General features: G+C 39.7%; 1 protein-coding gene across 1 annotated transcript; it reads left to right on the forward strand.

Moving 5' to 3' along the window:
• Positions 1-7,653: 7,653 nt before the first annotated feature.
• Positions 7,654-24,146, forward strand: LOC129238441 (uncharacterized). The gene is made up of 2 exons (XM_054873466.1): positions 7,654-13,032; positions 23,847-24,146. Exons 1-2 carry the CDS (start codon positions 7,654-7,656, stop codon positions 24,144-24,146), a joined length of 5,679 nt encoding a protein of 1,892 aa, XP_054729441.1.
• Positions 24,147-26,282: the final 2,136 nt, after the last annotated feature.

Consider the following 26,282-nt stretch of genomic DNA (forward strand, 5'->3'; position numbering starts at 1 on the left):
TAAATAACATAAATTACTTGACCTTGGTTTTCTTCACCTTGAACCTCACCAAATGGATCCAATTGCCATACATACATAGTTTAATTATACTCGTATCTGTAATTAGCCAAAACGCTTGGAAGGCTTTATCCGAATTGCTAAGAAAATTAAATAGCTCGCATATTCTCAACAATGTTTTTAGCTAAAAACAGTTTAAAAATAAAAATATTTTCTTGGCTTCCAACCAAACAAGATTTGCAGTGAATAATAGACTCCCTTTGTGGAAATTCCTAATAAATTAATGCTAGATATGAGATACTTGCTATTGTTGTTGACTTGTTCTTTTTGTTGTTTTTCTTATTTCATTTACATTTTGTACTATTTGTAATAAACCGTTATGTAAATATTTAGATTAAACGCTATAATTCACCTCCACTTCTAGCCAAGGCAAATGGCACCAGCACAAGACTGCAGAGCAAAGTAACTGAAAAGAGCTAAACATTTGGACAAAGTAAATAATCAAATACATATAAGTGCATATATAACATTACAAATCTCTACACATAGAGTACACATATAAAAGTAAATACATAAGCTTTAGGAAAGGTTAGAAAAATGAGCCAAAAATATGAATTCTAATTTGAATTTGCTCAGCAAAGTGGTGTAGCAACCGCTAGCAATCGGTATTCAAAACAGCAGCCAAAGACATATACGTTTCCCATACTCTCCCCTGCGTATGGCCCCTCGTCTTAAGCGCCTGCTTATCGCACGCTTTTATTTACATGAAATTTCGAAAGTTTATTACACATCCGCGGATTGGCTGAAAATTGCTCATACGACCGGTTGGTCCCGAAGTGCGTTGCTGGCTTGTCTTTTCTTTTATCTCTTATTTGAATTAGCAGCGCGCTCTTTTTACGATGGAATTACTTGAATTGTTTATTTGCATGAGGATTTACTGTAGCAATTTTTTCGATTTTTTCACTGGCATTCTTTTTTATTTTCGACTTTGTTTTGTGAAAAGAAAATATTCCATAAAATTAGGAGAAATTTTTATGTGCAATGAATAGCCAAGTGATGATGAGCAATTGCACTGCCAGCATGTATTGTATGGTAATCATGTGAGTATAAATATGTGTGTATATATGTACTTAGGTGCGACATATCGACTGTGAGCTGCCTGGGGAGGCTTCTCTAAACCAGCAAAACTTGGTATACGCTAAAGGGTGTACGCCGAGGAATTGTCATGGCAAATAAGTTTTTGCTTCCTATAAATATTGTGAAGTCAGAGAAAATTTGGGTTTGAAGTCTTAATGAATAATTTAAATTAAAAAAGTATATGCGAAAATGGCAAACTTTTTCTGGTAGCCGAAGTTCAGAGTACAACAACCGTTTTTACTTTTCCCCTTTTTAACGCTTTTAGATTTTAGGAAGAAATGCAAAACCAGATTCTTTAAACCACTAAAGACTTTTAAGTTCAGTAAAAAAAACAGCGGCCGGCGTAGCCGAATGGGTTGGTGCGTGACTACCATTTCGTTGGTAATCTCGGTAAAAGACCAAAATGAAGAAAAAGCTTTTTCTAATAGCGGTCGCCCCTCGACAGTCAATGGCAAACCTCCGAGGGTATTTCTGCCATGAAAATGCTCCTCATTAAAATATCGGCCGTTCGGAGTCGGCTTAAAACTGTAGGTCCCTTCATTTGTGGAACAACATCAAGACGCACACCGCGACCGCTATTAGAAAAATGTTTTTTTTTATTAATTTTGCTTTCACCGAGATTCGAACCAACGACCTCGCTGTGAATTCCGAATGGTAATCACGCACCAACCCATTCGGCTACGGCGGCCGCCATAATAACCTTCCACAAATTGTTATCTTCGCTATCATCAAAATGTTAACTTCGTATCTTGTTCTTCTTTAAAAGCGAGTAGATTTCTAAAGCGAAATTATTTCCTTAGTAATTTTATCGGTCAACACAGAAAGCGCGCAGGTGGCAAAAATATTGAACTTGGCGAGGGCATTAGACTTCTGTTATCTTATTATCATGCCAATATACCCTTCCTGAAGTTCCAACATACAGACTTGGTCTAAGGTATCTTAACTTGCTGAAGGAGACGGAAGGCAGTATAGTGATCTAGGTTAGAACTATGTGCAAGCTCTTTCGTTTTTACTTGGGCATTTAACCATGTCTTTGTTGGAAATGTATTACTTGACCCCAAAGGCAATTGACTTTTTTCTTTCTATTTTTTCTTCTCTTATCTTCAGTAACCTTACCTAATTTTTCATTTTTGTTCACAAAAGCGGGCACTTTCTTCTGAGACTCATCTAGTAAATAGTAAACTCAGGAAATGCTTATTTTGAACGATTTGAGCGAAAAAGAAAGTATGTTAGGTAGGTAGATGAAATGGCTGAAGTGCCAGTCTGGAACTCCTCAAGTAGCACTAAAGCGCCGTTTTGATACCATAGCGAGACCTCCAACAGGCAGATATCTACAGCCAGCCAGAGCTGTTGGTAGAATGGGCGAGATTGATTGGGTTTAGTTTGGCGCACTGCCCCAAGCTGTCGAAGAAAGGAGCGCCCAGTAACCTTAGTCGTCTAGCTGCCAAGCCCGGACATTTACAGAGAAAATGCTCTACAGTCTCCTTTTCTTAAATGGTAACCCTAGCTTTTCCGCGTGGGTGCCGATCGTCCAGTGACCGGTAAACACATCTACGAGTTTGCAAATTGAATGTCGACTTTCTGAGTCCTTCGTATATTTTATTGGGACCAAAGGGTTTTCGAAATAGCACATGAAGAAATGGAGCTCCATCTTTTCTGCGCTTTTCTGAGAAATAACTTGTGCAGTTCCTCTTTAACAACTGTCAGGGGAATGCTGATGACCGGGTAGGAGGTCTCGGAGTCCAATTCAGTCCCAGAGAAGTCTTACTTGCACACCTAAGAGATTTGATCTCCTTCTTACAGGAGTTTACTAATTTCGTTCAAAGTGTGTTAGTTGACTGTAAAAATGCGGGTGGAAAATGTAACATAGTTGTTGGCTTACCACTTGTTCTTATGTGGCCGTGATTTTTACTGCGCTCCGCGTTTTTTAGTTTTTCTACTCTACAGTGAACATATTATTAACCAACTCTTTGATTAGAATAATTATCAAAATTCTTCATACTAACTTATATGTATACAATGCCTTGTGTTAGCAGACTAAAGGATATCTAAAACTACATATAATATCAACTACAATTTTTTCTGCCTACTCCAGCTCTGCACCTGCAGTAGGAGACGGTTCGTCGAGACCGGCATTCGGTCAGAGGCTTACTGCATATCTTATTTTATGAAGTTATTAAGCTCTTAGAGATACTTGCTGATATCCTTCGTAGACGGTTGAGCTTCTCTTTACTAGGATGACCTCTTCCATAAAAGTTCCTTGAAGTTTCTGCCTCAGTAGCATAATTTTGACTAAGTGCAGAGAAAGAAGAGAGTGCGGAGTGGGAAAAAATTTCTACCAAACAATCCAAAATATTAAAGTATTAGAGACATTTTCTTTTCATGTTCTCTAATAAAAAATGTATTTCCTTGGATGAGGTCAATTTATATTCAAATGGCCTAAAGCCTAGAGTTCAAAGACTACAGTCACACACCACTCACTTGCTAGCGATAAGTACACATTTTGAGCGCATTTTGACTACCTTTTGTTGCACATTTAGAAATGGTCATCCGTCAGTCGCAAGCCTCTTAACGTCACCTCTTCCACACTTGGCGCTTCTACTTAGTTGATTGTATATTTTGTTATTGCAAATTGATTACTTGGTTGCAGGTAGCAGTCGAAATCTATTTTCCCAATTTCTATTTTCCTTAATTTTTCAGCCATTTTTGTGTTAAAATTTCTCTGTTATTGCAATTATTATTTTTTGTTATTTTTTCACATTCACTTTCAATTTTATTCTCCCTCTTTCCAACTCAGAACATGTAATTGGCCATTCAAACCGTCGGCGGCGTCAAATAAAAGTCGGAAATTGGCAGCTCGCCTGTCCCGAAACTTCAAAACTATCGAATTTATTTGCACTTTTACACCTTTTTTGCTTCTCCGCGTTTTTGTTGGCAATCGAAATGAAACTTTTTGCGCAAAACTCACATTTTTGGCACACTAGGGATTTGTTGAAAATCAATCACAACAAAAAACAAAAAAGGCTGTAGAATTTAAAAGTTAGTAGTGGTGCAATGGTTTCGAAAGCGGAATTCCAAACTAGAAAAGGCAAAACAATAAAATCAGTAATATATTTTCTGCATTTGATAGCAATGAAAAAAAGCAAATTTTTAAAGGAATTGCATTTATTACTTTGCTCAGCACTTCCGTTAAGTGTTGCTCGTACCTCCTCAGGGATTAAACGCTCCCCTCTCTAAGCAGCCTCTAATTCAGGGTGGCTGATGAAAGCCGCTACCAAAAAAAAAAATTGAATAACTTTTTTTCTTTTTAAGTTATCTGTTCCATTTTTGTTTTAATTTGCCGTAGCCGAATGGGTTGGTGCGTGATCACCATTCGGAATTCACTGAGAGGTCGTTGGTTCGAATCTCGGTGAAAGCAAAATTAATGAAAACATTTTTCTAATAGCGGTCGCCCCTCGGCAGGCAATGGCAAACCTCCGAGTGTATTTCTGCCATGAAAAAGCTCCTCATAAAAATATCTGCCGTTCGGAGTCGGCTTGAAACTGTAGGTCCCTCCATTTTGTGGAACAACATCAAGACGCACACCACAAATAGGAGGAGGAGCTCGGCCAAACACCTAACAGAAGTGTACGCGCCAATTATTTATTTTTATTTTTTATCTTTAAAATTTATTAAAATGGATAACTGGGACACGCAAATAAGAATTTGGATAGTCCGCCGCTATCACGCACTGGAGTCCGTAGTTTTGGTACAGAGAGAGTACAGGCGGATGTTTGGCGGCGATCCCCCGAGCAGATGGACCATAATGAGACTGGTGAATAATTTTGCTGAGCAAGGAACAGTCGCAAGAAGGTCTTATCATCGAAACCCACCAGTTCGGACGGAGGAAACGATCGCTGCTGTAGCTGCAGCTATACAAAGCAATCCAAGGGTTTCAACAAGAAGCTTATCTGCTCAACTTGGTGTCAGCCGACAGTCTTTGCAAACAATAATGCACAAAGATTTAGACTTATTTCCCTACAAAATTCAAATGGTTAACAAACTGAATGCAGCAGACTTGCCGATTCGCTTGGAATTTTGCCAGAAGATCCTGCAAATGGTGGAAGAAGACCAAAACATGTTAAACTGCCTTTTCATGTCTGATGAGGCCCATTTCGATTTAAAGGACAATGTGAACAAACAAAATTGTCGAATATGGAGTACTTCTAACCCACAGATACTCCACGAGACGGAATTGCATCCTCTTCGCGTGACAGTGTGGTGTGCGGTTTCTTCACGCTGTATTGTCGGGCCTTATTTTTTTGAAGAAAATGGTCACACCGTTACGGTTACTGGAGACCGTTATTTGGAAATGCTGAAAGAATTTTTCTATCCAGAACTACGCCGAAAGAGAATTCCTTTCAACTCTGTGTGGTTTCAACAAGATGGGGCAACGTCTCACATAGCCCAGACTGTTACGACAGAGTTGCGACGAAAATTTCCCAATAAACTGATTTCAAGAAACTCCCAATTTCGTTGGCCCCCCAGGTCGCCTGACCTTACTGCACCTGACTTTTTCTTGTGGGGTTTATGTAAACAAGAAGTTTATAAAACAAAGCCATTAAATTTGGATGAACTAAAACAATCCATTCGGGCAACAATTGCGGCTATTCCTGTCGCAACTCTCAAAGCAGCAATGAACAACTTTTTACTAAGATGCCGCACTTGTGTCAACGAGCATGGGGGGCATTTAAATTCAATTATTTTTAAAACTATAATAGTTAAGCTACATTTAATAAAATTTAATGACCTTCAACTTGAAAAAAAAATAAATGAATTCCATACACTAAAAAAAAGTCATTTCTTAATGTAGCAAAATTCATCAGCCACCCTGTACATATATCGCTTGACAACACAAAGCCACTTCCATAAATGCTATCTAAAAATAGTTCTTCTCTTTCAAGTCAATGGTAACTCGATATTCATTTAGCTAATAAGTACCACATTTAATCAATTTATTTGAGGCACTACGCGCTCATTCAATTATCGTTGCCTGCAATCGCTCGCCTTGGCGATTTCAGTTATTTAAGTTCTTACCCAAGTGTCGAGCTCAAGCTGAGCCAATTGTAATTCTACTCATGTTTCATATTTACTGTTAAGTTGCTTTGTTGCCATGTAATTTTTTTATAAAATCTCAAGTGCTTTTATTGCTTGCATATTCTCAGGCGACTATCCATTTCTCTTGTTCAGTGCCTTTATAAAACTCATAATCGATGACGCACATTGACGGGTGGTTGGTGCGTTGAGCGCGAGATTCAAGGAAGCAAATTGCATAAACTATGTGCAGAATGAAATTAACTGGCATATTATTTGTAGTTAAATTCAAGCTATTGCTGCCGCGTTGCCTTACACAGACTGATTGCACAAAAGAGCGCCTAAAGATAGACTGCAAATGTGAGCTCCTGTGCTTTTTTCTCTCCTTTTCTATATAGAATTCTCCATTGTCTTCTACATAAACCTTTGTTGCAATTCCTAAAAATTCTATGAGAGGTAGTGAACGACCAGCTCAAAAGTGGATTCAAAACCTTTCGACATGTGATGATACCCTTTAAGGCTAATTATTTCTTTTCATATGAAATTTCGAGTAACTTTTACAAATGGGTGACTTTTTTTTGAATTTAGATATTTATTTCTCCCGTAGGAATAATCGAGAGCCACTTGAGACTGTGCACCGTTAAACCTGAACAGAAATTGCGAGGGCGGTCGCCCCTCGGCAGGCAATGGCAAACCTCCGAGTGTATTTCTGCCATGAAAAAGCTCCTCATAAAAATATCTGCCGTTCGGAGTCGGCTTGAAACTGTAGGCCCTACCATTTGTGTAGCAACATCAAGACGCACACCGGAAATAGGAGGAGGAGCTCGGCCAAACACCCAAAAAGGGTGTGCGCGCCAACTATATATATATGTATATATATATATATATATATATGTTAGACAAAATTATACTGAAGCTGCCTGTTACCGACGAAAAGTACGGCCGAGCAGTAAATATCATTCTCTTATTTTTGTATGTTGCCATTATTCTCATATTCGCATTCTTTCTCACTTGCACTTTATTTCTGTTATGTTATGAGCATCTCTCATTATTTGCATATATACATACAGTAAGCATAATTACAGTAACATAAATTCTATTGCTATTTATTACATATTTACTAAATCTAACTGTAATATCAGGCCACTCTGACTAGCTATAAATATGTGTCACTTGGTGTAAATCGGAGTAGTCGTAAGAAATAAGACAGAAATACAAAAAGTTTTAAAGCGTACGGACGCTGTTAGAAATTTGTGTTTAAATTTTAAACAATACGACTGCCGCGCTAGAAAAATACGCGCAACAATTCTTTAAAACTTTTTTTGGTAATTCTTTAAAACTTTTTTTGGTGATTCTTTAAAACTGTTTTGCCGTAATTCTTTAAAATTCTTTTGCCGTAAAATTAAATTTGATTTAACTAATTGTAATATTTGCTAAATGGTCAATATGGACGAAGAAACAACGGGGCAAAGTTGTCGAAAATGTGACGCAGCGGACAACGAGAGTATGGTCCAGTGTGACACCTGCGACGCCTGGTACCACTTCAACTGCGTTGGAGTACATAGCAATGTGGCTGACGAAAGCTGGAGCTGTGAAAGCTGCCAGAATCATGCATCAACCACGAACGCACATCCAACCGCATCGTCATCGCCAACTACCAAGCAAGGTAACCGGCACGTGAATTTTCTCCCAACGTTTCGAACAATTGCGAAGATATCTAACTCAACAGTCAATCCGCTTCTAAAACCTGCGACTAATATAGCAAATTCTACAGTTACTACCGCTACTCCAGTATCCACGAACTTTTCGACCTGGGCTTCTTCGAACTGGAATTTCGAACCCAGTACATCAGTTCAGGGATCGCAACTGCCAAATAAATCAAGTGAGTATAACCCAGGGCTACAACAATTCACAACGGGCAGCGTCGCCACCTCTGCAAATGAGATCTCGTACAGTCAGCCAAAAGTACTCTCGTCGGTGCAGCAAGCAGGTATACGAAATGGCCAAGGTATGCAGATGCCATTCAACTCCGAAATATATCGAAACCTTCAGCTTGAAAAGTTGGAAGAGCAGATGAAATTGCAACAACAATATTTGGACAACAAATATAAGATTCTTTCGCAGTATAACGACCTGCCCTCATCCAGCATTTCGATGGCCTCTTTTAGCAATGGGCCTACACCTGGGCAATTAGCAGCAAGGCAGGCCATACCTAAGCAGCTCCCAACCTTTAATGGCGACCCTGAAGAATGGCCGCTGTTTATTAGCAGTTTCGATAACAGCACTACAGTCGCGGGGTACACCGATGCGGAGAATTTAATTAGATTACAAGCGAGCCTTAAAGGCAAAGCACGGGAGATGGTAAAATGTAAATTGTTTTTGCCGTCCATGGTCCCTGAGATCATAAAAACTCTTAGAATGTGCTTTGGCAGACCTGAACACATCCTTGAGCGCGCAATGAATAAAGCTCGTGCTATGCCTGCACTGAAGGATAAATTGGAGGGCCTTATTGAATTTGCACTCTGCGTCAGGAATATTTGTGCCACGATGGAGGGATGCCAAATGTACATGCACCTGCATAACCCACTGCTCGTCAAGGAGTTGGTTGACAAGCTCCCCAACAACCAAAAGCTGAACTGGGCGGTTCACCCGAAAGATGAAAAGACTCCGGTGGTGAAACAATTCAGCGACTGGTTGTACAATCTAGCCGAAGCAGCCAGTACTGTCGTCTCTTTAGCACCTGCTAAAAGTAGTGCTACGGTTAACACGCATAATATCGACGTGAACACTCAGCATCCATCACCAGCTCGCAACATACCAAGGAGCAAGCAGTGTATAATTTGCAAGAGCAACGATCATAAGGTAATGCAATGCGACACTTTTAAAAAATTTACACTTCAGCGAAAATGGGAGGAAGTTAAGGCGAACAACCTCTGTCGCCAATGTTTGAATCCGCATAGACGGAAATGTTTTATGAATAAAGTATGTGGTGTAGATGGTTGCACTATAAAACATAATCCGTTACTACATAAAACAATCACGGTAATGAGCCAACAAAAACCCATCGCCGTAAGTACAAATACAAACGAATTTTTAGATGCGCAGATAAATACGCACAGTAGCAGCCACGAAGAAATGCAGCCACTCTTCAGAATCGTTCCGATTCGCATTTATTCTAAAAATAAAGTACTGAATATATTTGCATTTTTAGATGAAGGCTCTTCTGTGACGCTAATGGAAAAAAGAATATTTGATGACTTAGGCTTGAAAGGTGAACGAGACCCTCTGTGTTTGCGGTGGACAGGTAACACGACGCGTGTTGAAGAAAATTCTGTGCGAGCGGCCATCGAAATTTCGAGTGTGACAAATTGGCAGAAATATACTCTCAAGAATATTCATACTGTTGACGATCTCAATCTTCCGGCACAGTCAATCAATGCATCTGCGATGGAGCGGCTATATCCATATCTAGCGGGACTGCCAATTGCATCATATAACAACGTAAAACCATCATTGCTTATAGGTGCGGACAACTGGAGGTTGGCAATTCCACTCAAAATTAGAGAGGGAACCTGGTTCCAGCCCATAGCGTCAAAAACCCGTTTAGGATGGGCGTTGCAGGGGTGCAATTCAAGACAGACTGCCGAATATCGACTAAATATACATACATGCGATTGTCAAAAAAGATACGATGAGCTGCACGAGACTGTAAAAGAATTCTTCACGTTAGAGTCATCCAAACCTACTCAGCTACTGTCGGAAGAAGATGCCAAAGCTGTGAGTATTGCGAATAACACTTGTAAAAAGGGCGATAACTTTTACGAAATTGGGCTACCGTGGCGTACCTCAAGTGCATTGCTACCCAATAACTATGTATATGCTTTACAACGGCTGATGTGTTTGCAGAGGAAGTTTGTTAAGGATCCTATGCTAAAATCTAATATTCAAATTCAAATCAATAATCTACTTTCCAAGGGGTACGCGAAAAAACTCTCCCCGATTGAGGCTACTATTTCTAACGGTAAAACATGGTATTTGCCTATTTTCATTGTAAGCAATCCAAATAAGCCTGGAAAGCTTCGGATGGTGTGGGATGCTGCTGCAAAGGTGAACGGGGTGTCACTCAACGACTTCCTACTGAATGGCCCAGACTTACTTAACCCACTCGTTAGTATTTTATTAGCTTTTAGAGTAGGCAGAGTGGCTATATGCGGTGATATAGCGGAGATGTTTCACCGTATCAATATACGGGACAGCGACATGCATGCTCAGCGATTTTTGTGGTGCGATGACGATGATGATCCTCAGCAACCAAGTATTTATGTCATGCGAGCGTTGACCTTCGGACTGAATTGCGCTCCGTTTATTACCCACTACATACGTGACAAAAACGCCGACCATTTTGAAAATGAACTTCCTCGAGCCGTAGAAGCTGTAAAGAAGAACCATTACGTGGATGACTTTATTGACTGTGGAGATGATGAACAATCTGCGTTAGAATTGGCTCAACAAGTAAAAAAAATTCATGGCGCCGCTGGCTTCAATATACGTGGCTGGTCTTCAAATTCCAAATTTGTCGTGGAGCAGCTCGAAGAAGATCCTATGTCAGTTCAATCCGTCAAAGAATGGGGTTCAACCACGAAAGTCCTCGGTATGTTTTGGGACCCTTTAAGCGATAATTTTAAATATATTTGTAGATTTGCGAGACTTCGTCGCGATGTTATTAACGAATCGATCATACCAACGAAAAGAGAAGTACTCCAAGTTTTAATGTCGATCTTCGACCCTCTTGGATTTGTTTGCTGCTACACCGTAGGGTTAAAGATCTTGCTGCAAGATGTATGGCGATCTGGTCTCGCCTGGGACGACCCGCTCCAAGACAATCTTTTCGACAAATGGAACCAGTGGAAGTCCATTATGCCATTAATAACAGCTGCCGAAATACCTCGATGTTATTCACTATTGCTGAAAGATGCTGAAGATGTTCAACTTCACACCTTTGTTGATGCCGGGGAAAGCGCGTATGCAGCCGTTTGCTACTTGCGTGTATCAAAGGGAAACGACGTCACGGTTAGTCTAGTGGCTGGCAAATCCAAAGTCGCACCGCTAAAGCCATTATCGATACCCAGACTAGAGTTGCAGGCGGCGGTTATTGGTGTGAAACTGGCGAACATGGTAAGCAATACGCAACGTATTAACATAATGTCGAAATATTGGTGGACAGACTCAAAGACGGTGCTAAGATGGATGCGAATGGACCCTAAAAACTTCCACCAATTCGTGATGCATAGAATAGGCGAAATTCTAGAGGCGTCAAACGTAAGCCAGTGGCGGTGGGTTCCCTCGAGAAATAATCCCGCCGATTTAGCTACAAAAACAACTACACGTCAGTGCTACCAATTGTGGTTTACCGGCCCAAATTTTTTAAGATCGAGCGCAGAAGCTTGGCCGCAGTGCGAAGAGTTAAGCTTAGAGGAGTGCGACGATTCGGAAATTAAACATTATGTTCTACATATGAAAAAGGAACACATGAACAACCTGATGCTGAACGTGGAGCACTTTTCCAGCTGGAAACGTTTGTATCGAGCTGTGGCTACATTTTTATTTTACGTCGACCGATTACGCTCAGTTGTGCTAGCAAGGCAACGAAAAACATCCATCGACTTTGACATGATTCAGAAAGCTCAATGTCTTCTTATAAGGTATGCTCAGTCCAGTGAATATTGTGAAGAGATCAGGTGCCTCAAACGCGGTAAGAATATTGACAACTCTAGCAAACTCTTTACTTTAAACGTTTACTTAGACACAGATGGCATAATAAGATGCAAAAGTCGAGTTGAACACTTAAACAACCATGAAGATATTATAGTGATGCCTAATTCTCATCATGTCACCTTTTTAATAGTGCGTTGGGCTCACGAAAATTTCCATCACCTGATGCATGAGTCTGTAATCAATCAAATTCGTGGTACATACTTTATAAATCGACTGAGGGTGTTGTATAAAAGAGTGCGCGCAGAGTGTCAAAAATGTAAAAACCATAGCTCAATTCCTCAGCCGCCACAAATGGCAGCGCTGCCGGCTGCAAGGATTGCCGCTTTCGAGAGGCCCTTCACGTATGTAGGTATCGACTATTTTGGCCCATTGCTTGTCATCGTGGGAAGAAGGCGAGAAAAGAGATGGGGCGTTCTATTTACATGTCTAACGCTTCGCGCTATACACATCGAAGTTGCCCACAGCTTAAATACCAGTTCCTGTATCATGGCGATACGCAACTTTATATCACGACGCGGCTATCCCAGGGAGATATTCTCGGACAACGGCACCAATTTCAAGGCATCTGAAAAAATAATTAGCGAGAGTCTGAAAAATATCGATTTGAATGGTATCGCCTCATCTTTCGACCGAGTAAAATGGAGATTTAATCCACCAAGCACCCCCCATATGGGTGGTGCATGGGAAAGGCTTGTGAGATCAGTGAAGACTGTGCTTTATGAAATACTACCTTCAACAAGTTTCAGCGATGAAAGCTTGCGAAGTGCATTGAATGAAGTAGAATTTATCCTGAACGCCCGCCCGCTTACATTTGTTTCTTTGGAAAATGGTGACGACGAGGCTCTTACTCCCAACCACTTGCTGATTGGGTCATCGGATGGCTACAGGCCAATATGTAGCGACACCGTCAATCTGCGTCAACGTTGGCAATTGACCCAACAATTCGCTGACCGCTTTTGGCATCGATGGGTGAAGGAATATATACCGGTCATCTCTAGACGTACCAAGTGGTTCACAAAACAACGCCCAGTACGTATTGGCGATGCCGTGGTAATTGCAGACCAAGACCTGCCGAGGAACTGCTGGCCGAAAGGCAGAATTGTAGATGTGGTAAAAGCGAAGGATGGCCAAGTTCGGAGCGCTATGGTAGAAACCAAATCAGGCATTCTTCATCGACCGATTGCAAAAGTAGCGGTGTTAGATGTCGGTACCTAGTGAAGGAAACATGTGTTGTCAGACTTGTTTACGGGCAAGGGAGTGTTACCGACGAAAAGTACGGCCGAGCAGTAAATATCATTCTCTTATTTTTGTATGTTGCCATTATTCTCATATTCGCATTCTTTCTCACTTGCACTTTATTTCTGTTATGTTATGAGCATCTCTCATTATTTGCATATATACATACAGTAAGCATAATTACAGTAACATAAATTCTATTGCTATTTATTACATATTTACTAAATCTAACTGTAATATCAGGCCACTCTGACTAGCTATAAATATGTGTCACTTGGTGTAAATCGGAGTAGTCGTAAGAAATAAGACAGAAATACAAAAAGTTTTAAAGCGTACGGACGCTGTTAGAAATTTGTGTTTAAATTTTAAACAATACGACTGCCGCGCTAGAAAAATACGCGCAACACTGCCCATAGAATTTTACTCAGAAGCTTTCAATTTGCAAAAAATAATTTAAGCTCAGTTAAGATGCTTTGCTTTTAATACAATTATTATTCCTTTTTTTTTTAACTGTAATCACCACTATTTTTTTTTTGTGTCAACAACCCACCAACAATCTAAAGTACTCACGCACACCCTGCTTATTTTCGTATTCTTATTCCTCTTTAAGCACCACTTAAGCGAACTTTTCCAATAATTTACAATAATGGCCTTCTCAGTTCTGTTTGTACTCACATGTACATATGTTTTGTTGTTGTGGTTGTGGCAATCACATTTTTAACTTACCCCTTTGGCGCACACCATCGACTGCTACGAATCGCTTTAACTGTTATATCGTCGTCTTCAAGGCTCGTGCCACATAAGTGGAATATTTGAGGCTTCAGCAGCTCAGACTCACATAGAAGTTGGGAAGGCAAAACATAGAAGTTCGTAATTGGAATCAAAATAATGTTGAAGTAGGCCAATTATGTTGCGAGTGGAAACTAAAGGTGATTTAAGTCCATTTACTTCTCGAAGGCTATTCAATTTTGGGTCGCTTCAATGTCTTTTTTATTAACTGGTATTTTCTGGAAACTGAAATCATACAAATAATTGGTAGTCATTCGTGTTTTATTTGTATTGTTGTCTCCACAGCTAAGCCACTTTTCGAAACTTTTCATCAATTATTGCGTTGGCGCATCAAAGCATCACCAAGTAGTTGGTTCTATGTTATTCGAAATACAAATTACCCAGGCGTGTCCTCCTCATGTCTTTTTACTCATTTCTACTACAACAGGTGCGCCAACGTGCTTCATTTGTCACATTTGCTCTAGGAGCGTCTTGCTCCATGCACTCATGCCACCTCTTTTAAATGCTTTTTACTTTCATTTTCGATTACGCAGAGCTATCGCTGGGGATTTTAAAGTTTTACTTTTTAATTGCTAGCTGACCAACTTATTTATGAACAAATGCCGGCTTTTCTATGACTTCCAAGTGTTCCAAGTTTTCCTGTATATGAATGCAGGTGGTGTAAGAAGAAAAGGAAAACCAAGTTATGTGTAAGAATAAAAAGTTTATTAAAGAATTCTCTGAAAGTATTTAAAGCGCCTTGTGTAATGAATTTTATTTATGTCCTTCAGTGAGCCCCGACACATCCAACATGGGGGTTGCGACTAGTTTGCGTGCTGGACAATTATCTAAAAGTTGCTTGGAAAGTGAAAGGTTGTCGGTGAAGGGACGAGTTTATGTTGCAACAACCAATGGATGGTGGCGAAAAAGAGCACCTAACCATAAACCTCACTTTGAAATTAATCTCAAGGGGACAGATACCTGTATTTTCCTACTATTATTACTAAAATTACTACTAAATAATTTTTTCGAAAAAATTTCGAAAACTTGTATTCACATAGAAAGAAATATCATAAAAATGTGTGCAAAATTTCAGATTGATCGGTCAATAACTTTTGGAGTTATCGTGTACGCCAATTCGGAAAATATAGTTTTGAGAAAAACGCGTCTAAAATTTGAATACAACGTAACTATACCTCTGCCTAACTATACCTCGAACGTAAAGAATAGAGTCCTCACGGTTGACGATCTATAATATACCCTTTTGCCTTGAGATGGTCTAGAAACGAATTGCAAGTTGCCCGAATATGACTTGCAGGTATTTTGGCTCACTAGCAGACAATAGATGTTTCAGCGCCTCGAAACTGGTGAATCTTTTAGTTCGGGCCTTGCACTCCAAAATGGCTCAAAGAGAATAATCCATCGGATTCACATCTGATGAATTTGAAAGCCATTGTGTAGACATTATGAAGTTCGAAACGTTGTTTTTAGGCATTTTTGGTACAGTCGAGCTTTGTGAGACGGTGCCGAGTCTTGTTGAAACGTCCATGGTCTGTTACCGAAATGTTTGTCTGCGCACGACTTCAAAAGAACCTCCAGAACACTTTCCGGATATTATTTCGCATTTACCTTGGCGCCAGGCTCGATTAAAACGATTGTAGAGTGCCCAAATCATTAGCTGTGGTGGGTGATGCCTCCTGGTGGCTAAACGATGACTCAAATTTTCGTATGAACGGTCGGTCAAATAAAACCTATCGTTTTGGAAGTTTACGGATTGCTCAATTTGAAAAATTTTCTCGTCAGAAGACACAAAGTTCAGAAATTTAACGCTTTCGGCCAAGCGAAGCAACTCCTTCGCTCTCTAAGTCTGACTTGTTGCTGCTTTGTGATATCATGTGCTTTTTGGCTCTTTTAGGGCTTGACTTTGAGATCATTTTTCAGTACGCGGTCAGATATTTTCAGTTCTTTCGCCATTTGATTTGCACTTCGTCGGGGATTTCGCTCAAGTCGCTTCTTCACTTTTTGAACCATTTCATGTAACAGTTGATGCTTGGGCTTATACGCGAAGGCTTTTACTGTTGAAAAAATGGTGTAGACTAGCCCGACTGCTTTTACTAACAACAAAAAATTGTAGTTTGTGGTGTGCGGCTTGATGTTTTTCCACTAACAGAGGGACTAGCCGTATTATGCCACCTCCGAGCCACAGATGGTTTTTTATGATGAGTTTTTTCATGCCAGAAATACACTCGGAGTTTTGCTATTTCCTGACGAGGGGCAACCGCGTTTAGAAAAAACTTTTTCTTCATTTTGGTGTTTCACCGAGATTCGAACCTACGTTCTCTCTGAATTCCGAATGGTAATCACGCACTAAGCCATTCGGCTACAGCGACCGCCGTCCACAAAAGTAACACATGAAAAGCAAAACTTCGGTGGACTTCCATGCACTCCGAATCGTCAGCTCATTCCGGTATATTAAGGCTTTCGATCAGTTACCATGAATCACTGATTCTGTCTAATCAATCCGGTGAACGTTAAGAGCTTACGAGTGCAGTTTGATCATTTCTGAAAACTTTCTGTCCATCAGCGAATGCACATCAACAACGTGATTGGTAATAGCAGAAAAGCTAAATCAAATGTTAGTAAATTGTATATTATGTCCTTCAATTCACTTTTTCCTCATGACCTCCACCCAATTGCGTTTCAGCTACATTCGTATCCTATCACCACATACAGCGCCCACTTCGAAAGTCAGCCATTCAGCTAAATGCTATTATTAGTTGCAGCGCACAATTGCCCGCATTACCTTAAGAGCAAAGGCGAAAGTTGAATTCGGTCAATTACTTCGTAATTTCCGGGTGTCACGTACATGTGGTTACGCCTTCACGCCCCTGTGTTACCAAAACTGTTGCTCTTGAGGCAAAGATGGGGCGAGCAGGATAAGCCGGTTGATAATCAAAAGGGAAAACTGCCGAAGCCATGGTGACGAGAACGGGAGGGTGCAGACGGGTTAAGTATTTAGTAATAGGTTTTTTTTAACGCTGAGCGGCATCTACAGAAATGGTTTATTGCTACGGATATAGATAACCCACAAACATAAATCACAGTTTTCAGACTCGTTATGAGATTAGGTCTCCTTAACGTATTAAAGCAAGTAAAATTTATTTATGCTTCTAGTTTGAATCCGTTACGCACTCTCCCTCAGTGGAGACTTAATACGTAGCGAAAGCTTTAAGTGAGTTTTCCACGAAACTTTTTTTTCAAACCGTCTGGACTCATAACTGGAATAAATTTTGATTCATTGACTTGGAATTTTATTTTAACCCATCATTTGCTAGTGCCGTAATTTTACAACAGCTGTTGAGAATTTCCAAAATGGGTTCTTGACTTAAATAACAAATATTTTTAACTTTTGTGGAGCCTCACTGAATCGCTCAGCATTCCCTTTCTCTCCACCTCTGACTGCCCGCTTGCAGCTGCCGCGGCTGAATTTCCGGCGTTGGTTGCACCATTTTATAGCCATGCAGCTGCCTACTTTTCTACCACGTGCAGCAACGCATAGAAAATTACTTTCCATTACTGAAACGATGTGGCGCCACTTCCTTTGTCTAAGACAAATGCTTCTTTATTTTCGGATAGTCTGCGCCACTGATTGCTACTTAAATTAGTTTAATAGTTTGTTTGGCTTGCCACACTCAACAGAAAGTTTAAATAGGGAGAAGGTAGCATTTGGTCTATTGTGGTGTTGTTTTTTTTGTTTTTTGAAAATGTCACGCACGAAATATTCGTAATCGCTTGTGCAAAAGTTGGGAGCGCTACCCATGTTGGTATTTTACAATGTGTTGTTGTTGTTCTACTCCCACTTCTGCAGCTTTGGTGCTGCTTTGGGGTTTGTGGTCAGCCAATTAAACTCCAAGCGCATCACCGGATGCCAAGTTAATGTGACCGACTGTAAAAGCGCCGTCATGTGGGCGATGCCGGTGGCATGCAACGGTTGTTTGCTGTACGATTTTAGTTTTCTCTCATTTTTTCCACACAACTGAGTTGTATAATTTGATTGCAACAAGTTGGTACCGTTGGCTGGCTAGTGATTTATATAATCCTCCATGTGGGGTATGTGTGTGTGTTAGAAACCACAGCAACTTTAGCAAATTGAGTGACAAAAATAACAGAAGCTCTACAAATGGCATAAGTATATTGCAACTACATATGTGGCTGCTACGTGCAGCATATAATAGCAGTGACTGAAAACAGCTCTAGAAAATGTGTAGCAAATACTAAAAAAAAGCACAAACTATTAAATAAAACGTAAAATTCATTCGTTGGCCTCAACAGTGAGAGAACGTGAATCAGTATGGAAAAAAAATTGTGGGAAATTCTTTGTAATGCAAATTGAGGGGGTTTTACATTTCGGTTTATGGAAGGTAACGGCAATAGTATATATATAAATAAAATTGGCACGTACACCCTTTTTGGGTGTTTGGCCGAGCTCCTCCTCCTATTTGTGGTGTGCGTCTTGATGTTGTTTGACAAATGGAGGGACCTACAGTTTCAAGCCGACTCCTAACGGCAGATATTTTTATGAGGAGCTTTTTCATGGCAGAAATACACTCGGAGGTTTGCCATTGTCTGCCCAGGGGCGACCGCTATTAGAAATATGTTTTCCCTAAATTTGGTGTTTTCACCGAGATTCGTACCGACGTTCTCTCTGTGAGTTCCGAATAGTAGTCATGCACCAACCCATTCGGCTACGGCGACCGCCAACGGCAATAGTATTTAGTCATTTATTCGTAACAAATTATATAGGAATTAATTACAGCATAAATTAAAACAAAACCGACGGTAATAGCATATTTTTGCATTTTGGCACAAAATTAATCACCATATGGAAAATTTATAATTTTTGTCAAACATATTTGACACTTCTAAACTAGATAGCTGTAATCATTCAATACAGTTACAGTTAACCAAAAAACCAACAAATGTTTTTTTTTTACCAAAAAACAAGGAAAAAGGGTTTGTAAATCCCCAAAATATCCCGTAATTAATTCTCATGTTTTTTAGCTTCAAATTATTCTAGAAATTCGATCTTTTTCCCATCCAGTCTCACCCTCCAAATTTTGTTATGCAACTTCCCTCTTTTCTATGCAGCTTCTTATACAATTCAATTGCATTTTCTCTTTGTTCTTCGCATGACCCAGCCTGAGCTTTGTTTAAGCAGCACAAGCCTTGTCACTTCATTATGCGCTTTCCATTACTTCATATTATAGTTGCATCATCACCAACATTGCCTTTAGCTTTGACAGTGACATACAAAATTTCTATCATTACAGTTGGCAGAAAACAATCAGCCGAGAAATAACGATTTCAGTAACGTCATCACCCGCTGTAAGAATCTAATACCTTTTCAAAGGTGCTACTGCACTGAATAGCACCTTTCAATTTTCTAAAAAAAAATTAAACAAAAAATGCTTCACAGCTCACACATCTTTGCTACTCAGCACATTCTTCATGTTAGCGATGGCTTGTTAGACATATTTATGTGCTAACCAGCTGAGACCAAGCCGCCTGTAGCATTTTGTGTTAAACCACCTACAATAGTCTATTGCTTGTTAATGTATTTGTGTGGAGTGATCCGTTGCATCATCAGCGCCGCAGAGCAGGGCATTCATTGCATTCCTTTGTGCGTCAGGACAAGAAATGGAAAAAATGAAATAAAAAAGTAACAAATACAAGTTAAGAAACGCTTAGAACGCAATTACAAATACTGGGTGGTCGCATTTATGTATGAAACACAATACGCGTCAAATGACCACCGCGGCTCCTTTGCAAATGCAGGATGTGCATATCAAAATTTTCTATAACTTTTGGAATGTGATTTATAAGGCCTTTGATTTCATGCTTTAGCTCTTGCGTCATATCAAACTATACTTTACACGTAGCCTCAGAGAAGCAAGTTCAATGAGATCACATCGCAAGATCTCGGCGGCTATTTGAGCTCATTTTTGCAAAATAGCCATTGCTTCATGCACTATGTGGCAAGCTCACAGTTGAGCTCACATATTGCCCAAATCCACGTCATCTAATTCAGGCCTACCGTTTGCAGTGACGGTTTCATTTTCAGAGAGTTGCGTTACGATGATCCCGCAAGCTCAAAATCCGCACCAAACAGTAACTCACTGTGGGTGCATAGTTTTTTGAATTTTGAGTACCTCAAATGCGGCAGTTTTGCTTGTTAAAGTGAGAATGCGCGTCTTCGTTCAATATCGCAATCTACTTTTCGCTAAACGACAGTTTTCATAAAACATATTTATCGCTTTTACGCATTGTGCCACTGAATGCCGCACACGACTAAGTTTGCTAAGGCTTGTAGCACCGGTTGGGTGAAAAAAAAAATTAAAACAAATTAACATTTATTACTAAAGCACGCAATTACTAATTAGTAGTTTTTTTTTTTGTTAAATTTATTTTTTATAAAAAAATAATTTTCTTTTATTTTAAAAGTTTCGTTTTTAATTTGTATATACAAATATATAATATTGCATATTGAAGGAAACTGATTAAAGGTATTTACAACAACATCAACTTTTTATAAATTGGTCAAACATTTTTTAAAATATAAGTTATTGAATTTTTCGAAGATCTGATCTTTGGCCCCTAATAGCACCCCAAATAAAATGTTGTGCAAAAAAGTGGTATGCTGTTTAAATAGATGGAATGAGCGGATCACGTCCACATTTTTCCTTTTTTAGTTACTTACTCATATTAATTTTAAATACATAATTTCTTACTAAAGCCCCTATTTGGAACCTCAAAGGCTCATATTTCAAAATTGGAGGATAACTTCGAAAATCCCGAAAATTACTTTTTGGTTATGACTCAATCTTAAAAAAAAATGGTTTGGCCCAATATATATAAGTTAAGGCAGCTACCTGACTGCAATACGCTATAAAAAAATAATTTTCTTTTATTTTAAAAGTTTCGTTTTTAATTTGTATATACAAATATATAATATTGCATATTGAAGGAAACTGATTAAAGGTATTTACAACAACATCAACTTTTTATAAATTGGTCAAACATTTTTTAAAATATAAGTTATTGAATTTTTCGAAGATCTGATCTTTGGCCCCTAATAGCACCCCAAATAAAATGTTGTGCAAAAAAGTGGTATGCTGTTTAAATAGATGGAATGAGCGGATCACGTCCACATTTTTCCTTTTTTAGTTACTTACTCATATTAATTTTAAATACATAATTTCTTACTAAAGCCCCTATTTGGAACCTCAAAGGCTCATATTTCAAAATTGGAGGATAACTTCGAAAATCCCGAAAATTACTTTTTGGTTATGACTCAATCTTAAAAAAAAATGGTTTGGCCCAATATATATAAGTTAAGGCAGCTACCTGACTGCAATACGCTAGCAATGCGTATCAGATGACACATGCGCAGCAGCGTTAGTATATAACCGCCGCTGCACCGTGTGAACCGCTATGTCAGCAAATTAAGGCAGCTACCTGACTGCGATTCGCTAGCAATGCGTATCAGATGACACATGCGCAGCAGCGTTAGTATATAACCGCCGCTGCACCGTGTGAACCGCTATGTCAGCAATATGTTAGATTAAGAATTAGCTTATCTTAAGCATAAGAATAAATTGTCAAGACACTCTTAGTTCTGGACTGAAGAAAACCGCAACGTATTTTCACTTGCTGCAAAACAGGAGTAAGTATGGAAAAGGGGCCAAGTGGAAATAAATATAAAACTCGAAGTATATTGCTCAGCGATTCACCACCTACGGGGGGACCCTCCTGGCAATTTACTTACGAGGATGAAAGGAAACTGCTAAAATTTGTGAATTAAATAAAAGAAAATATTACTTATAACTGCACTACTGCGATAAATAAATGTAAAACTCGGAGTATATTGCTCAGCGATTCACCACCTACGGGGGGACCCTCCTGGCAATTTACTCACGAGGACGAAAGGAAAATTGCTAAATTTGTCAAGAAATAAAACAAATAAATAAATATAAAACTCGGAGTAATATTGCTCAGCGATTCACCACCTACGGGGGGACCCTCCTGGCAATTTACTCACGAGGACGAAAGGAAAATTGCTAAATTTGTCAATGAAATAAAACAAATAAATAAATATACAACTCGGAGTAATATTGCTCAGCGATTCACCACCCACGGGGGGACCCTCCTGGCAATTTACTCACGAGGTTAAAAGAAAATAAATAAAGTATTACTTGTTACTGCACCACAGCGATTTTTCGTCTGCACTCGGTGACATTAGAATTGCCACAGGAGGCCGTATGCCTACGCCTACTAGGACGGACTCCTGCGACTATAATGTCGATCGGTTACAGTCTTGTGTGCCCGCAATAGTAGTCATGCTACACCTTCCACATTGGAGATTGCAATGGGGCCAAGCTGGGTGAAGCAAGCTGTGCCTTAGTAGGTTGTCCGCAATCTGATTGCGGGTGACTAAAAAGGATAACATAGCCCTTCCGTGACCTAATAATAAAAAATAAAAAAATAAAACAAAAAACAAAACATAAGACTTTGCTTTCCTAAAAAAAATAAAAAAAAAAATAAAAAAAAAAAAAATAAAAAAAATTTTATTCATTAACAAGAATATTAAACAATTAAAAAAATAGTTTATTCTCATCTATAGGAGAGAAGAAAACAAAGGGAAAACCAAAACGGAGGAAAGAACCGAAAGAATCCGAATGGAAAAAATCCTGTAAGGAAGCAAAGTCGATATTAAGCAAAAAACAATTCCGTGCCGTGCCGTGCCGATAAAACAGAAAAAAATAAAAAAGAAAAACAAGGTAACACTCAAATTTATCATTCTTTTTTCTATTGTACTGTGCCTTAAGGTTTAGGTAAAGAATTAAAAAATGGAGGACCTGAAGAAGTCAATTACTGAATTAAATGGGGCGGTTAACGCTATCCTCGATCAACTAAAAAATTTCCATAATCGATTAGGAGCATTGGAGGGCTCAAATGGTGAATTGGGGCGGTCGATCTCGCTCATAGAGCAAAAACTGGCAGAGAAGATATTTGACTTTACCCAATTGAGTCCTGCCGAAGAAGTAAGGTCCACGGTTATTGCTAGGGCTCCGATGACGGAGGAAGAGCTTAGAGAAATAGGCAGACTCCCCGACTGTGTAAAGGAAATTCAAGTTTTTGAGGGGAACCCCTCACAATACATTTCCTGGCTCAACAATGTAGAGTCAATTCTTAGAGATTATGAGACAATTAAAGGAAAACCATTGTATAGGTCAATAGTGCAGCATATAAGGCAAAAAATTAGGGGTAGGGCCGATGCCGCCCTGGTGTCACACAATATTTTCAATAACGATTGGTTGGAGGTAAAAAGAGTGCTGTCACTTCATTACGCTGACAAGAGGGATATCCGAACCCTCGAACATCAATTAAACCAATTGACGCAAAAGGGTTCGAAACTTGACGAGTTTTATGCAACTGTTAACCATCAGTTGTCACTCATAGTCAATAAAATTAAAACGGACGAGTACTCTGAGGAAACAGTAAATGTCCTAATAGGAACTTATAGGAATCGGGCGCTGGACGTATTTATTCGTGGCCTGAATCCTGAACTCTCGAAGATGTTAATTATACAAAAGCCGCGATCGTTGCCAGAGGTATACTCAGCCTGCCTCGATATACAAAATTTGACAATGAGGAATACCCTTATCCACGCTAACACCTTTAATAAGGTAGTGGTTCCAAGGAATACCATGTCCGCTTCAAATCAGCGACCCCCAATTCCACCCAGGACACGTTTTTATAACAATTGGGCAAACAAACCATTTGGCTCGGGTCATTTCCAGGTGAATAATAATAACATGCAATGGAGAGCTGGCGGAGTCAATAACTCAGAAAATCCGGTAGTTAAAATGGAAGTGGATGGCACGGTTCAGACACGACAGGCCAATTATATGAACCGCCCGAGGAAATGGAATGCTGATAAAAGGGGACCATCTTCGTCAGCCGGGGGACTGCTCAAACAACAGAAGCTTTTCAACTTAGAAGCAAGCCTTGAAGGGGCTCAATGTGAGGAAAAACTCGAACAACACGATGAGACCGAGGAAAATTTTTTAACGGAGGGTCTTCCTGCTTATTTCATATAGGTGAGAAGACGGAAATCCTGTCAAGTGTGCCATATTTTACGTATGTGGCCACGAATAATAAGCAACTTAACTTCCTAATAGACACAGGCTCCAACATGAACTATATAAAAGAAAATCTGCAAACCAACACCAAACTAATCGAATCGCCTTTTAATGTCCAAACAGTAGCAGGACCACTGACAATAAATAAAGCAGTAAGAGCGAAATTATTTAAGTGTGTGGAAAACGAGGACATACTGACCTTCTATGTACTCCCAGGCCTCGAGTCATTTGACGGCATTATTTGGGACGATACCCTGAAACAACTTGGCGCAGTCATAGACAGGAAAAATCATATTTTAACTATTAGGCCGGGGATAAAAATAACGCTTAGGAATAAGGTAGTAAACAGTCTCCACCTATTGCGGACAACGGACATACCGGACAACGCAATCGAATTAGTAAACTCCTTGCTTGAAAAATACTCTGAACTATTTGAGCCCTTAAGCGACAATATTAGTGCAAAGACTTCAGTTAAGGCCGAGATAAACACCTCAACTAATGACCCCATTTACACAAAGAGTTACCCCTATCCTATCAATATGAGAAGTGAAGTGGAAAAACAAGTAGCCGAATTACTGGCGGAAGGCATTATCCGCCCTTCCAAAAGCCCCTATAATTCCCCAATATGGGTTGTCCCTAAAAAACCAAAACCCAATGGTGAAAAGCAATATAGGATAGTAGTGGACTTTAAGAGATTAAATGCAGTGACAATCTCAGATGCCTATCCAATTCCGGACATTAACGCAACATTGGCGAATTTAGGAAATGCGAAGTTCTTCACCACAATTGATTTAACATCGGGTTTTCATCAAATCCTGATGAAGGAATCCGATATACAAAAAACAGCTTTCTCGACCATGAACGGGAAATACGAGTTTTTGCGACTTCCCTTTGGGCTGAAAAATGCCCCAGCAATTTTTCAACGTATGATCGACGACGTACTAAAAGAATTTATTGGAAAGATATGTTACGTTTATATTGACGACATCGTCGTATTTGGGAAAGACCTTAAGGAGCATGTCAAAAATGTCGCCAAGGTATTTGAGAGATTAAATGAATCTAATTTACGAGTAAATTTGGAAAAAACGAAGTTCGTAAAAACCGAGGTCGAGTTTCTAGGTTACATTATCACTTCTGAGGGAATTCGCCCGGATCAATCCAAAGTCAAAGCAATTATCGACCTACCACCTCCAGAATCCTTGAAGGAATTAAAGAGTTTCTTAGGTATGACTTCATATTACCGCAAATTCATTAAAGACTATGCCAAACTAGCTAAGCCACTTACCAACCTAACCCGTGGAGAAAATGCACAGGTAAAAGCGAATCAGTCAAGCAAAGTTTTAATAACACTAGATAATCGGGCTTTAAGAGCTTTTAATAGTCTGAAGGAACTCCTCACCTCGTCTGAAGTTCTTGCATTTCCCGATTTCGAGAAACCATTCAATTTAACGACAGACGCGTCAGAATATGCCATAGGAGCCGTCCTCTCTCAAGGGGAACACGGCAAGGATAGGCCAATTGCCTACATTTCCCGATCCCTTAATAAATGCGAGGAAAATTACGCCACCAACGAAAAAGAAATGTTGGCTATTGTATGGGCGCTGGATAACTTGCGCTCATACCTGTATGGGGCTATGAAGATTCGAATCTTTACAGACCATCAGCCCCTTACCTTCGCTCTTGGGAATAGGAACCATAACGCGAAACTAAAACGGTGGAAATCTCGCATAGAGGAATATAACCACGAATTGATTTACACTCCGGGTGAATCAAATTACGTGGCTGACGCCTTGTCAAGAATACGAGGACAAATCAACCACACGACTGCTACAAATTACCCTCAGGACGATTCTACAACTGAAACTGCTAGCGAGGGAAATGGTAGCCTTAGAATCGATAGTGTTGGCGATTCTTCCACCGTTACAGCAAGCGAAGCAGGCACCATCCATAGTGCAGATCAGGATGCATCAGACCTCATCCCTCATGTAGAAGCTCCAATCAATGTATTTAGGAATCAAATAATTCTCAGGGAAGGAGGTGATTTGATTTGCACAGAAAATCCCTATCCAGGGTATACCAGGCACTACGTAACCC

The sequence above is a fragment of the Anastrepha obliqua genome, chromosome 2 (genome assembly GCF_027943255.1).
Source record: "Anastrepha obliqua isolate idAnaObli1 chromosome 2, idAnaObli1_1.0, whole genome shotgun sequence".
In the NCBI taxonomy this organism is placed as follows: Eukaryota; Metazoa; Arthropoda; class Insecta; order Diptera; family Tephritidae; genus Anastrepha; species Anastrepha obliqua.

What these genes read in the sequence shown, in the direction of transcription:
- LOC129238441 (XM_054873466.1), top strand. Translation starts at nt 7,654, where the DNA reads ATGGACGAAGAAACAACGGGGCAAAGTTGTCGAAAATGTGACGCAGCG. An exon ending in TACGTATTGGCGATGCCGTG is followed by an intron (nt 13,033 to 23,846) that starts GTAATTGCAGAC and finishes GGTCATTTCCAG; the next exon opens with GTGAATAATAATAACATGCA.